The 14,380-nt window shown below is 39.5% G+C and overlaps 2 protein-coding genes across 15 annotated transcripts in view; both read right to left on the reverse strand.

Annotated features, from left to right (window-relative positions):
* Positions 1-14,380, reverse strand: part of LOC101088611 (olfactory receptor 52L1-like) — a 176,009-nt gene that overhangs the window by 129,167 nt on the left and 32,462 nt on the right. The window lies entirely within an intron of this gene.
* Positions 6,470-12,589, reverse strand: LOC101098488 (olfactory receptor 52B2). The gene has a single exon (XM_045038849.1). The coding sequence runs from the start codon at positions 12,224-12,226 to the stop codon at positions 11,258-11,260; it is 969 nt and encodes a 322-aa protein (XP_044894784.1). The 5' UTR covers positions 12,227-12,589; the 3' UTR covers positions 6,470-11,257.

Genomic DNA, 14,380 nt, shown 5'->3' on the forward strand with positions numbered 1-14,380 from the left:
GGTAAGAACATTTAAGATCTACTCTATTAGCAACTTTCAAGTATATAATAAAATATTATTAGCTATAATTGCCATGCTGTGCATTAGATCCCCAGAACTTGCTTTTGTATAACTAGAAGTGTGTATCCTTTGACCAACATCTCCCCATTAACCACCCCCCCCCATGCTTGGTAACCACTATTCTACTGTTTCTATGAGTTTGGATTTTTTAGATTCCACATATAAATGGTGCCATACAGTATTTGTCTTTCTTTCTGTCTGACTTATTTCAGTGACACTTCATTCACCCTTCTGCCTGCCTCTTTCCCTTATAAGGGCCCTTGTGATTACTGGCCCTGCCAAAAAAATTCAGCATAATATCTGCTGATTAGCAACCTTAATCCCTCTTTGCCACATATCCTAACATAACCACTTCTAAACAGTAAGAAATGGCTTTTTAAAGCTTCAAGCAAAATTTCTTAGTAAATTAACCTGCCTAAAGATAAAAATCATGTTATGAGTGTGCTCTTCAATAAACATCTCAGATGGATAAAGCAAGCAAGGGGAAAGATCAAATTAAAGGTAGTACCTTCCCACTAAGGCATCATAGTCCCAAATTAGCCTCCATTTAGTTCAGAGATGTACATGGAAGTGATGAAGGGAAAAATAGAGAAAATTTGAGAATTATGTCTTTAAAAGATTTGGGGTATGTTTACTGGCACATAAGTGGAACCAAATAGAAAGGAAACATACTAGGTTTTTAATCAACATATATTGCCAAAAAAAAAAAATGCAAGAGCTCATCTAAAAAAATCCCTTCACTATTGAAGAGTTAACCTGACTCTTGGGACCCAGCATTTCAGCACCAGGAAGTGGGCTGAGAAAGCTGTGTTGTCCCCAAAGACATATTCCCCAATTCCCATTTTAGATATGGCCTAAGCAGATAACAGAAAAGAAGGAAGCTTCCAGAGAGATGCTTCCATGGGTCACAGAGAGGAATGGACAAGAGAGGAGAAACTGCTCCACCATTCCTCCCTCCCAAAAAAGAAAAGGAACTTCTCCCAAACCCAGGCCATAGAGCCTTCCCAGTGTCTGCCCAGTAGGGACTTTAAAATTGCTATGAATTAATGATTAATGTGTGTCTCATATTCATCATCTTTCCAAATGGGAGAAGTTATTGTTGTTAAATGCCCCTGTTATTCTACCATATATTTAATAAGGGAGTGAGGAGTGAGCAGATAAATTTCCTTTTAAGTCATAGGTCTCCAGGGGTGCCTGGGTGGGCCAGTTGGTTAAGTGTTCAACTTTGGCCCAGGTCATGATCTCCCGGTTCGTGAGTTTGAGCCCTGCATCAGGCTCTGTGCTGACAGCTCAGAGCTCAGAGTCTGGAGCCTGCTTAGATTCGGTGTCTCCCTCTCTCTCTGCCCCTCCCTAGCTCACACTAGCTCTCTCTCTCTCTCTCTCTCTCTCTCTCTCTCAAAAATAAATAAACTTAAAAAAAATTTTAAATCATAGGTCTCCAGACCAAGAAAAACCCCAACCATATCTGATGGATAACTTTTTTTTTAAGTTTATTTATTTATTTTAAGAGAGAGAGAGAGAAAGCATGTGAGCAGTGGGAGAGGGGGACAGAGCAGAGAGAGAGACAGGGAGGGAGAGAGAATCCCAGGCAGGTTCTTCACTGCCACCATGAAGCCCCGGTGCGGGGCTCAAACCCAAGAACCATGAGATCATGACCTGAGCCAAAACCAAGAGTCGGATGCCTAACCGACTGAGCCACCCAGGCACTCCTGACAGAGAAGTTCTTGTATATCACCTGAAGATCCTACACTTGGAGCTGGGCAAAGTGCCCCGATGAGACTTTAGGGTTTCTCCAGTAGAGATGACTTGAGTGTGTTCTATACATGAGAAGAAGAGAACACAAAAATATTAAGTGATCAAAAGCACAGGCAGACAAGTGCACAGATAAGGAGTACCCACTTCAAACACATGAGCTCTCCTACATTTCCCATGTTCCCTTGCAATTGAGTTGTGGCCTTGGTAAGATAACATGCTCACCAAGGAAAATGTGAGCAAGAAAGATGAATCACTTCAAGACCAAGACAATTAATAATTGGAGTGCCTCACCTTTCCCTCTCTTTCCCTGCTTTGGCAACTTAGAGAAATGCATGTTGCTATGACAATACTTCACGAGACAGGGAACCAGGATTCCTGAGTTCCCTAATAGAGAATACATTCTGTTGATACACACCATACTCTAAATGACAGAGGAATGAACTTTGTTTTGCTAATTCACTGAAATACAGCATAGCTTAAGCTATCCTAATACAGACAGGTTTATTTTTTGATGCCTATGAGACATATAACTGGAGATGTGAAGAAACAGTTGAATATATGCATGTGGATTTCAAAGCAAAATTATAGGCTAAAGATATCAATTTAGAAGTCGTTCTAATTTAGAAATGGAATTTAAAGCCATACAACTGTCACTAATGGGGGGGGGGAAGTATGGATATAGAAGAAGACATAATTCATGGATTATTAGGTTACTTCATCATTTTAACATCTGAATATCTGTGTGTTGTATCATATTCTGTATTATCAGCACAGACCTCCATAACTAGTTCTTCATTCATGTATCCAACCCAGACAACCAGCTTTCTAAGGGCAATGGCTGTGTCTGTGTCACTCAATGCATCTCCTGCATGAGTTAAGAAATGTCTTTAATATATGATGATAGTTCCTTACATGTAAAATGTAATCAATGCCAACCTTAGTCTTTTTCAACAATTTTTTTAAAAAGCACTCTTTTATATCTATTACCTAAATTTATTCATAGAGCCAACTTGTGGTTAAAATGGCAATAATGTTGGAGATGATGATGGCTACCATACAGTATTGGAAGGTAAGCAGAAGGCAGAGCAGCAGCTAGAAATATTGGAAATTCTCACATGCATCACATCTAAAACATCCTCCTCAGGTAACAAATTTCAAGTCAGAATTACAAATATCTTTTCCCATTCCATCAGTTGCCTTTTAGTTTTGTTGATTATTTCCTTTGCACTGCAGAGGCTTTTTATCTTCATGAGGTCCCAATACTTCATTTTTGCTTTTAACTCCCTTGCCTTTGGAGATGTGTCAAGTAAGAAATTGCTGTGCCTGAGGTCAAAGAGTTTTTTCCTGCTTTCCCCTCTAGGGTTTTGATGGTTTCCTGCCTCACATTCAGGTCCTTCATCCACTTTGAGTTTATTTTTGTGAATGGTATAAGAAAGTGGTCTAGTTTCATTCTTCTGCATGTTGCTGTCCAGTTCCTCAGCACCATTTGTTAATGAGACTGTCCTTTTTCCATTGGATATTCTTTCCTGCTTTATCAAAGATTAGTTGGCCATTCTTTTGTGGGTCCAATTCTGGGGTCTCTATTCTATTCCACTATGTGTCTGTTTTTGTGCCAATACCATGCTGTCTTGATGATGACAGCTTTGTAGTAGAGGCTAAAAAGTGATGCCTTTTTAGCCTTGTGATGCCTCCCGCTTTCGTTTTCTTCTTCAATATTATTTTGGCTATTCAGGGTCTTTTGTGGTTCCATACAAGTTTTAGGAATGTTTGTTCTAGTTTTGAGAAGAATGCTGGTGCAATTTTGATTGGGAAAAGATATTTGCAAATGACATATCGGATAAAGAGCTAGTATCTAAAATCTATAAAGACCTCACCAAACTCCACACCTGAAAAACATATAATCCAGTGAAGAAATGGGCAGAACACATGAATAGATACTTTTCCAAAGAAGACATCCAGATGGCCAACAGACACATGAAAAGATGCTCAACGTCACTCATCATCAGGGAAATACAAATTAAAACCACAATGAGATATCACCTCACGCCAGTCAGAGTGGCTAAAATGAATAAATCAGGAGACTATAGATGCTGGCGAGGATGTGGAGAAACGGGAACCCTCTTGCACTGTTGGTGGGAATGCACACTGATGCAGCTGCTCTGGAAAACAGTGTGGAGGTTCCTCAAAAAATTAAAAATAGATCTACCCTATGACCCAGCAATAGCACTGCTAGGAATTTACCCAAGGGATACAGGAGTGCTGATGTATAGGGGCACCTGTACCCCAATGTTTATAGCAGCACTTTCAACAATAGCCAAATTATGGAAAGAGCCTAAATGTCCATAACCTGATGAATGGATAAAGAAGTTGTGGTTTATAGACACAATGGAAATACTACTTGGCAATGAGAAATAATGAAATCTGGCCTTTCATAACAACATGGATGGAACTGGAGAATGTTATGCTAAGTGAAATAAGTCATACAGAGAAAGACAGATACCATATGTTTTCACTCTTATGTGGATCCTGAGAAATTTAACAGAAGACCATGGGGAAGGGGAAGGGGAAAAAAAAGTTACAGAAAGGGAAGGAGGCAAACTGTAAGAGACTCTTAAAAACTGAGAATAAATTGAGGGTTGATGGGGGGTGAGGGGGAAGGGGAAAGTGGGTGATGGGCATTGAGGAGGGCACTTGTTGGGATGAGCACTGGGTGTTGTATGGAAACTAACTTGACAATAAATTTCATATTAAAAAAAAAAAGAAAAACATCTGAGTGATGCAGGCATCAAAGGCAATCTCCCCAGCATGAAGCCAAAAGATAGCCAGGGCTTTGGGAACGGTGGTGGTAGATACCAGAACGTTAGTGCCAGCCATTATGGATAGGAAGACATACACAGGTTCATGGAGGGTGCACTCACTGAGGACAACAAGGATGAGAGCTCCATTTCCCAAGACTACAGTGATGTACATGAGACAGAAGGGGAGAGAAAGCCAGGTGTGGTAGTTCTCCAGTCCTGGGATGCCAAGTAGAATGAACACGGTGGGGTGGAAGGTGGTGAAGTTAGCACCAAACAGGCCTTCTTTGGGAGTCTCTCTATGAAGACTATAGAAAATGAGAGTCAGTGGGCAGAACAAATAAGGTTCACCAAAAGTTGAACATTAGATAATTAAATCAATCACTAATGCCTTGACTTAGAATATATAATGTTATGCTTTTACCTCCTACATTATCACTGCAAATATAAATATAAATAAAGATTTATGGTCACACCTCAGCAATGTCTAGAATCCATACATACCTCCCCATTCTCACTTACAGCCTCCTATTCTGGCTTTGATCATCCTTCACTTGTCCTGGTGCAGTGGCATCCTAACTAACTGGGCTCCCCATCTCCCAGCTTCCTATCCTCAACCCTTCCATCAGCTATGTTGTGGCCCGGGTGGTATGTACAAAACAAACAAAAATCTTATTGGGTTTTCTCTTACAACCTTTATTTAATGAATTATTGATTACAAGATAAAGCCCAACTTCTCAAGCATGCAAAGCCTTCCACAATCCCACTGTTACTCTCTTCTCTAGCTTTAGTCTCCTTCAGGCATCCTGACACATCTAAATTAGACCATGATCTATTCTCCACACAACATCTAAGTTTGCCAACCTCCCTAACTTTTCTCAAGCTTTTCTCTTAATCTGGAAAATACTTTCTACCTTTGATGCTTGTTACACCTACTGGGCTTCCAATTCACAGCTTAAATATTTATCATCTGAGAAGCCTTCCCTAGGTTCAAATTCTGGGCTTCCAACTTTCTGATTACTGACAAAAGGCAAGTTTTCACATTTCAGAAAATTAGCCTAATCTGTGAAAATGAACTATTCATACTTATCCTGAAAGGATTAAATTGAATACTTTCTTTAAACTTCCTAGTGTAGTGCCTAGCATAAAAATACTAAATAAATGTCAGTTATTGTTAGTCCAGGTCAATACAGCTACACAGAGAGCACAAAAAATAATATACTTGGGATTTTTTTTTAAATTTTTTTTTCAACGTTTATTTATTTTTGGGACAGAGAGAGACAGAGCATGAACGGGGGAGGGGCAGAGAGAGAGGGAGACACAGAATCGGAAGCAGGCTCCAGGCTCTGAGCCATCAGCCCAGAGCCCCACGCGGGGCTCGAACTCCGGGACCGCGAGATCGTGACCTGGCTGAAGTCGGAGGCTTAACTGACTGAGCCACCCAGGCGCCCCTATACTTGGGATTTTAAATGTGATAAAATACCATTTCAGTTTAGTGGGGAAAGGAAGGCCTAGTTACTTAATGGCACTGGGATATTGAACAATGATATTTTTGTAAAAGAATAAAATTAGTTCCCACCTCACTCACTAAACAAATAAAAACTCTAGATAAATTAAACATGTATATTTTAATTTTTTAAGTTTATTTATTTTGAAAGAGACAGAGACAGCACGAGTAAGGAGGGACAGAGAGAGAGGGAGACAGAGAATCCCAAGCAGGATCCACACTGTCAGCACAGAGCCCAGTGCAGGGCTTGAACCCACAAAACCAAAACAATCACATCATTACCTGAGTCGAAACCAAGAGTCAGGCACTCAACTGACTGAGCCACGTAGGCATCCCAAAGATGTACATTTTAAAAACAAAACCAAAAATTATTAAAAATTAAAGGGAAGTTTGTAGGTAAAAACATAGGAAAATATTTTTGTCTGGAAAGATCTTTCTAAGATAAGAAAATGATATTTCATGGATAGTAATAATTGAATGATGCATTTATGCAACAATGTAGACAAGAATAAATTCCAAAAGAATAAATAATTCTAGGAGGAAAAAATTATAAAACATAAAATAGACAAAAGGTTAATATCTTTAAAAATTAAAAGTTAGTATAAATGAATGAGGAATGAACAGAAAATGTGCAAAGAATCAAAATAGGCAATTCACACTACAAGAAAAATGGCCAATATACACAAGAATAGATGTTCAATATGTTAAAAAAAAATCTGTGATATTGAAATATCATAGCTTTCCTACCAGACTGGAAAACATAACAAAAACAATTAGCCCCAGTGCTGGTAGCACAGCATGAGAACATAAAGATATATCTATAAGGATATTCATCGCTATATCGTTGCTGTAATAAAAGAAATTATTACAGCTTTCATATCCATCAGTCAAGCAATAAATAAATCATGGCATATACATTACAATAGAATGTTCTGTTTCCATTTTTAAGAAAAAAGGTATCAGCCATGGTGTACAGTTAAGTGAAAAAGCAAACTGAAAATTAAAATGAATAATTCTTTTCTTCTCTCTTGTATCCATGATAACACTTCACGTTATAAGTAACAGAAAATCCCACCTCATTTTGGCTTGAACACAAAGGGAAATGTCTTTGCTCCTGAAACTGAAAGGTACATTTCTAACTATCAGGTTCATAAAGATTGAAGGAGGACCACATGTCTTTGTAACTGTGCTCTGCCGTCCAGGTGTTGAGTCTCCTAAGATCAGGACTAAAGGGAAATGAGTGAGAACTTACCTCAGCGAAAAATGTAAGCAGGCACCAAAATATCAGTAAACAGGATAAGTAATATTTTAATACAATTTTTAAATCAAAATTAATGCAAAATATCCATGATGAACAGTATGTCAAAATTTAAAATAAAGACAGAATTGACCAGGCTGTACTGAACCATATCAGAGCCCAAGACAAAAGGGAAAATGGGAGCACCTATATATATGTGTGTGTTTTATGTGATTTTAATGGTTCATTTTTTCCCTAATTTTATTTTGGAAGCATTATCTATGAATTTCTCCCACCAAAGCCAGTAAAAGTATAATAAATTCTAACTTTTATATAAATAGTATATTTAAACTTAATGCTTTGAGTTTTAATACACTTACTTTTCAGTGTTCAATATTTTTTTTAACCACTTTAATTCTGGGGGAAAAAATCAGCCATACTCCCCGCTCTGCATAGTCAAAATCTCTGCAACAGTTTAAGAGGTCAAGTGTGTACTTATACTACATTATCCAGAGGACTCAAGAAGATCTCATCTGAATCAATAATTTATTCAGTTTATTTCAGGAAAACCTAAAATTCTTGAGAACCAAATATTTATCACCTTCCCAGAAACTTACCCAAGATCAAGAGAAAGTTCTTCCCCAACATGTGAAAGAAGCAGACAGATGCAGACTCTGGAGCAAAATAGGACAGACAGTATTTGAACCTCATCCACAGGAATCCCTTGGGCAAGAAGAGAGCTTCTATTCCACTAGGTCTTTAGGGAGTGTCTGGTTCAATTAGACAGAAGCAGACCCCAGGAGGACTAATCTCCAGGGATCACTCACCCAGGAACCAGAGTGGGTGGGCAATCTATGTCCTACCTGCAGCAGTCTGTACACACAGCACCTGTTAATGACTCCATGTCTCTGGCTAAGATATGGACAGACTGGATTTGAGTTGCTGCTAGTCAATACATAGAACATTAAAACCCTGCCTATACCTGCTAGACCTCAATGTACATAGAAACCTGTGGAGATGTAGAAGAAATAATAGATCACAAGGAATTAAGTGGTGTGTGTGTGTGTGTGTGTGTGTGTGTGTGTCCGTCCAAATGATTTTCAGTGATAAATTAGACAATATTTAACAGTGAAGGGTCCAGAGGTCAAACACCTCACCAACATTTCAAATTAGCAATCTATAAATATACATAGGGAACCCTATGCTAGATGGTGGAACTATAGTGATGAGTAAGACATATTCTCTACTCTCACAGAACCCAAGTTCTGATGACTTCATAGAGTAATTAATATTCAGTTGAAACCATTAATGTCATTGCTGTGGAGAACCAGAGGACAAAGTTATCACCTCTGACTTGGGGGGTATTGGCGAAGACTTCAAAAAGGAATTGACATCAATATTCTACCATTTGCCAGCTGAATGGCTTTAATTACTCATCCTCTCTGAACCTTGGGTGCCCCTATGTATAAAACAGAGATAGCAAAGGTACTATCTCATAAGGCTGTATAAGGATTAAATAAGCTAATGCAGCAGAGCACTTAACATGGTTCCCAGCATAGATCTCTTAATAAACATTAGGTATTGTTTTAATTATTATTATTATCTATGTATTACTATATGGTGTGTTTTGAGATAGTAATGGAAAAGTCAGTTAGGACTAGATTATGAAGTTAATGCTTAGTTTAGAAATTACCCTGTAGTCCCATGATTTCTAAACTGTGGCTAATGGAACAGTAGGTTATTTTAGAGATATAAAGTGAAATGCTCTCAGAAAAATTATATGGATGTGGACACAAATATCAATGGTCACTTTAGTGTGGAGATATGCTGCAAACTCTAGCCTTCCCTTGGACAGACATATGCATGACCACAGAGTGTAAGCATTTTTCAGTTATTTGACCATGGAACTTTTTTATTAAATATCCATTATGATATCCGCTATTTCTGTAGAACATTCTATGGAAAACAGTTCTATAAGTAATGAAGATTACTTGAAAGTATTTGACAGAAAGCAGTATCATTAGCCATGCCTTTTAGAATGTTTAACTTTGAGTCAATTGGTAGTTTAGGTTACAGTGTAAAAGACTGAAAACAATGAAATCAATTAAGAAGCTAATGCAGTATCTGAGGTGAAAGATGATAACAGACATAATTAATTGGTAGAGGCAATGTTACAAAGAAGACTAACAATACTAAGAACTTAGCATTAATGAAATATTTCTCAGATACTTATGATGAGACAAGGATTGTGTTAATTGCTACATATATGGTTTATTTCACTTAATCCTCTCAACAACCCTATGAGATATTATTACTATCCCCATTTTACAGATGAAATATATTTCACATATTCATACAGCTAGAAAGCAATAGGGGCAATGCTTTAATCCTGACAGGACTCCAAATATTATCCACATAGCTATTTAGTGGTACAATCAATATTGATAACAATCATTAACTTCTTGAGGAACAGGACAGAGAGGAATTTGAGAAATTCCCCCAGGGTTTCCAGCTCAATGTAGTTGCTGGAATCATCATAATCTAGTTCCTAAGAAAAGGAATGGAACGGGAAGAAAAGCTAGCCTGAATGATATAGTTCTACATTCTGGAGGAGATATCCAGTTAATACGTAGATTTACACATCTAATACCCCAAAAAAGAGTTCTAGGATGGAGAAAGAGATGTTGTACTCATTTGCGTCAGTGGTGGTTGAAGAAATGAGTGTACATGACCTTTTCTGAAAAAGCATGAAAGAATGAAGGTCAAGACTGTGAACTCCAAGAGACTACTCCAATTTTGCTAACCTGTCCAGGAACAATGTGCTATAATTACTAATAATGAGAAGGGTAGGAGCCAGGTTAGAAGAGAAAATCAAGAGTAACCTGTTTCCTCCTACTCTAGTCTATTCCCTGATCTCTGTGTTACAGCAAACATGCAAGAAGTAAGAAACTCTGCAATCTGCAGCTTGTTTACTTCCCTGACACCAAAGTGACTTTGTGAGGAACTGGTTTACTCATCCCTGGTGTGTGGACTAATTTAGCTGATCATTTAAGTGCATAAGAGAAATGCTGTTCTAACATCAGGAGGTAATTGGGTAGTTGTGCTCCCATTCATTTCTCAAACATTTATTGTGTCCCAGGCATTTTATAATGCACTGAGAGTACAAATATGAATGACACATACTCTTCTGATTTCAAGGAATTTACAATCAATTAGGGGTACAAATAAATAAACAACCTCTTACAATTCACTGCATACATTTTGAGATTTGTACAAGATGCAATCAGTGTACAAAGATAGGAACCTTGGACTGCCTGGAAAAGTCAGGAAAGAGTTTTCAGGGAAAGTAGTTCTTGATCTGAAATTTGAAGAATGAGCAGTTTTCCAGATGGCTGAAGGACACGTATGACTGTTTTTCAAAAACAACTGCCATTATAAAAGTGAGTGAAGAGCTACTTGAGTTTGTACAAAGAATCAACGCACATTTGGAGATAAAAAAAAAAAAAGAAACTGTAATCTCTTCAGATGTTAAATATAAAACTATTTTTATCCAAGTACTCATAACTCACTTCATGTTATGTTCAGTTCTCTGTGTTTCTGGAGTATGTCTGGTCTACTGAAGATACCAAATGTTCACATCAGAAGCATGTATGCTTAGTTATTATTCCTGGGTTGTGGAGGAGGGGTGTGAGAAGAGAAGAAGATAAAGAATACAAAGAAACAGGAGAAGAAGGCAAAGATGAAGAACCAGAAGAGGAAAAAAGAAAAGTTGGAGGAGGACCACAAAGAAGGTCCACGAAGAAAAAGAGGAAGAGAAGTAAAAGCCCTCTTAGTCCAGGAAATCTCTGTATTTCACACTTAATTTCCTTGATAAAGCTTGGAGGGCAGATTCCTGAGGAGACATTAGCCCGGAGGGGAAGCACAGCACCAAGTCCTGATGTCGAAGAACCGGTGGGCTACACCCTCCCGGATCTGCTTAGTCTTCACACCATAGACAATGGGATTGAGCATTGGTGGCACCACCACATAAAGATTGGCCAGCAGAATATGGACATGTCGAGGAATGTTATGTCCAAAGCGGTGGGTCAATAATGTAAAGAAGGATGGAACATAAAACATAAGGATGACACAGAGGTGGGAGCCACAAGTGCTAAGGGCCTTGTGCCGGGCATCCTGGGAGGGCAAACGAAACACGGCTCGGAGGATCAGTGAGTAAGACACAGCAATTAGGATCACATCCACGATGACCATGACAATGGGCACTGAGAAGCCATACCAGATGTTAATGGTGATGTCAGCGCAGGCCAAGCGGGCCACTCCAATATGCTCACAATAGGAATGGGGGACAATGTTGGTCCGGCAGAAGGGCAGCCGCTTCAATAAGAAGATCACTGGGAAGATGATGCAGAAGCTTCTGGTGACAATGGCCAGACCAATCCTTCCCACAACACGCCATGTTAGCACGGCTGTATAATGCAGGGGGACACAGATGGCCACAAAGCGGTCAAAGGCCATGGCTAACAGGATGGCTGACTCCCCCACAAACATCACATGGACAAAGAAAACTTGGGTGACACAGGCATCAAAGGCAATGTCATGGGCATGGAGCCAAAAGATGGCTAGAGCCTTGGGTACGGTAGTAGTGGACAGCAGGATGTCCGTGATGGCCAGCATGGAGAGAAAGAAGTACATGGGCTCATGAAGATTACGTTCTGTGATGATGACCACTATCAGGATGCTGTTCCCCACGATGGCAGTGATATACATGAGGCAGAGGGGTATTGACAGCCAAATGTGATAAGCCTCCCATCCAGGGATGCCCAGTAGGACAAAAACTGCAGGGTGAAAGATGGTAAAGTTGGTGTGAGTCATGATGCACTTTAGAGTCCTCTCTATAATGACTCAGAAGCTGATGAGTCTGCTGAAAGTGACAGGAACAGAAAGGATCTCTGAGTGTGTATGGAGATCATACAAGAGAGCATCAAGTTCTAAACCATGGGACTCTCCACAGGCAAGTTCTCCCAGAGAATGCTCACTTGAGTGTAGGAATGACTTCTGACCCTTGATGCCTCATTAGCATGTAGACCTTCTGTGTCAAGCATGCTTCTGGAACCAATAGAGACAGAGGCGCCTGGGTGGCTCAGTCAATTAAGCGTCTGACTCTTGGTTTCAGCTCAGGTCATGATCTCATGGTTCGTGAGTTCAAACCCTGTATCGGGATCTGCACTGACAGTGCAGAGCCTATTTGGGATTCTTGGGTCACTCTGTCTCTCTGCCTTTTTCTCTCTGTCTCTGTCTCTCTCTCTCTCTCAAAATAAATAAATATTAAAAAAAAAAAAAACAATAGAGGCTTCACCCTGCCTCCGTCACCCTACTCCCAAAATTTGGCCCCACCATACCTTTCTGACCTCATTCTACCATTTCCATACAAGTGGCATTTGTGCCCTTACCTGTGTTATACTTTTTCCTGTCCCCCAAGATTTTGCTCCTTCTCTATTTACCTGAATTTCCCTTCCCTTCCACTTCTACTTACTCAAATTTTAACCTTAAAATACTTCCTTAAAATTCACCACGTTGTAATGGCCTATGTTCATAACAATGTATCTCCTTCCTGAAGATCTACTAGCTAAGCTATATTCTAATTTGATTATATTTAATCATATTAAATTTATCTGGCTATTATTCTGAACATTTCACATGAGACTGGCCTAATATCTTGGCACTTGTGGCTTCCTACGCATGAAAATGGAGCACCAAATGGATATCCAGAAGAAGCTTAAGGTATGTATTTCTCCACACTGACTCAAATTAAAATCTTCCCTAAAGGCAGCAAGGAATGGAGCAACCAAAGAAATTGAGAGGGGCCATATTCATCACCTGCTCCTTGTGACTTCTCATACTCCTCCCCAAATGGTTTCATAAAGGTGTCTCTAGGCTAGATCTCCCTATCCTTAATTAAGAGCCCCCCAGGAACTACTCTGAGTACAGGGAACCAATACACTCCCCTGTCGCTCCATTAAGATAGCCCTCCTCCTACCCCACTTGTTTTCACCCTCAAAAAGATCCAGGTTTCCATTCTATAAGAAGGGGTAAGCATAAAGTCTTTCTTGCCTTAGCTTTTCCCACTACTCAGGTAAGATTTGTTTCCTTCTGAAGCTCTAGACCATCTGCAACTATTAGGACTACAGAAAAGATGATTAAAACTCTGGAAGGGAATATGGAGAAAGGGGACCATAAGAGAGAATAAGGAGAGAATAAGAAGTATAAAGTTACCAAATAAATACTAGCTGGATCTACTGATAATGGTTCAGAGCGTCCCAGGGAGGAAGGCATCGAAAGGAATGAAAGCCCCAATTTATGAGGCTATCCCCCTGCCCCTATGCAGATGCGCTTGTTCAGTGCATGAAGGGCTGTGGGAAGGAATCAATGGGACTATACAGGTGGGGACAGAAATGGGAACAGGGCCAGATTCAGGGAAGTGTGGTCCCCAGGTGAGCTAATAACATGACATATTTCAAGCCAGTATATTTTAAATATTCATTCAACTTCTATTTAGATGAGAGGCTGAGCTTTGCTGGGATAAGTACAGAGAAGAAGAGCCACTGGTAGCATTGTTCTGCCTCTATTCTAAAGCATTGGCACCAAATTTATGTAAACAAAAGCGCCACCAGAAAACAGATTCATTTTCTTTAGAAGAAAATTCACTGAAAATTTTCCTCACTTCTCTTAACCCCATTAGTTATTAATGCATCCCTTCTCAATAAAAAAATACTTGATATAAGTCCTCATAAAAAAAACTCCAGCTCTCTGCTATAATTCTAATGATGTTTTAAAATTCCAATAGTGAGCCAGCAAAGGCAAGGCAGGGAGAAAGGCATTGAGGCATGGATGGCTGTTATTGAGGTTGCAGAAAGAAGGTTACTGTCTGTGTGATGAAGGACTTTCATTTCATTCAATGGCTTCTGAGGGCCCCATCTCAACCCTGCTGAGTATTCTCAGCAGGAGGGTTCCAGGCTCATTTAGGAA

The sequence above is a fragment of the Felis catus genome, chromosome D1 (assembly GCF_018350175.1).
Source record: "Felis catus isolate Fca126 chromosome D1, F.catus_Fca126_mat1.0, whole genome shotgun sequence".
Taxonomy (NCBI): Eukaryota; Metazoa; Chordata; class Mammalia; order Carnivora; family Felidae; genus Felis; species Felis catus.

Coding starts and splice junctions, on each gene's coding strand:
- LOC101098488 (XM_045038849.1), bottom strand. CDS start 12,226: ATGACTCACACCAACTTTACCATCTTTCACCCTGCAGTTTTTGTCCTA.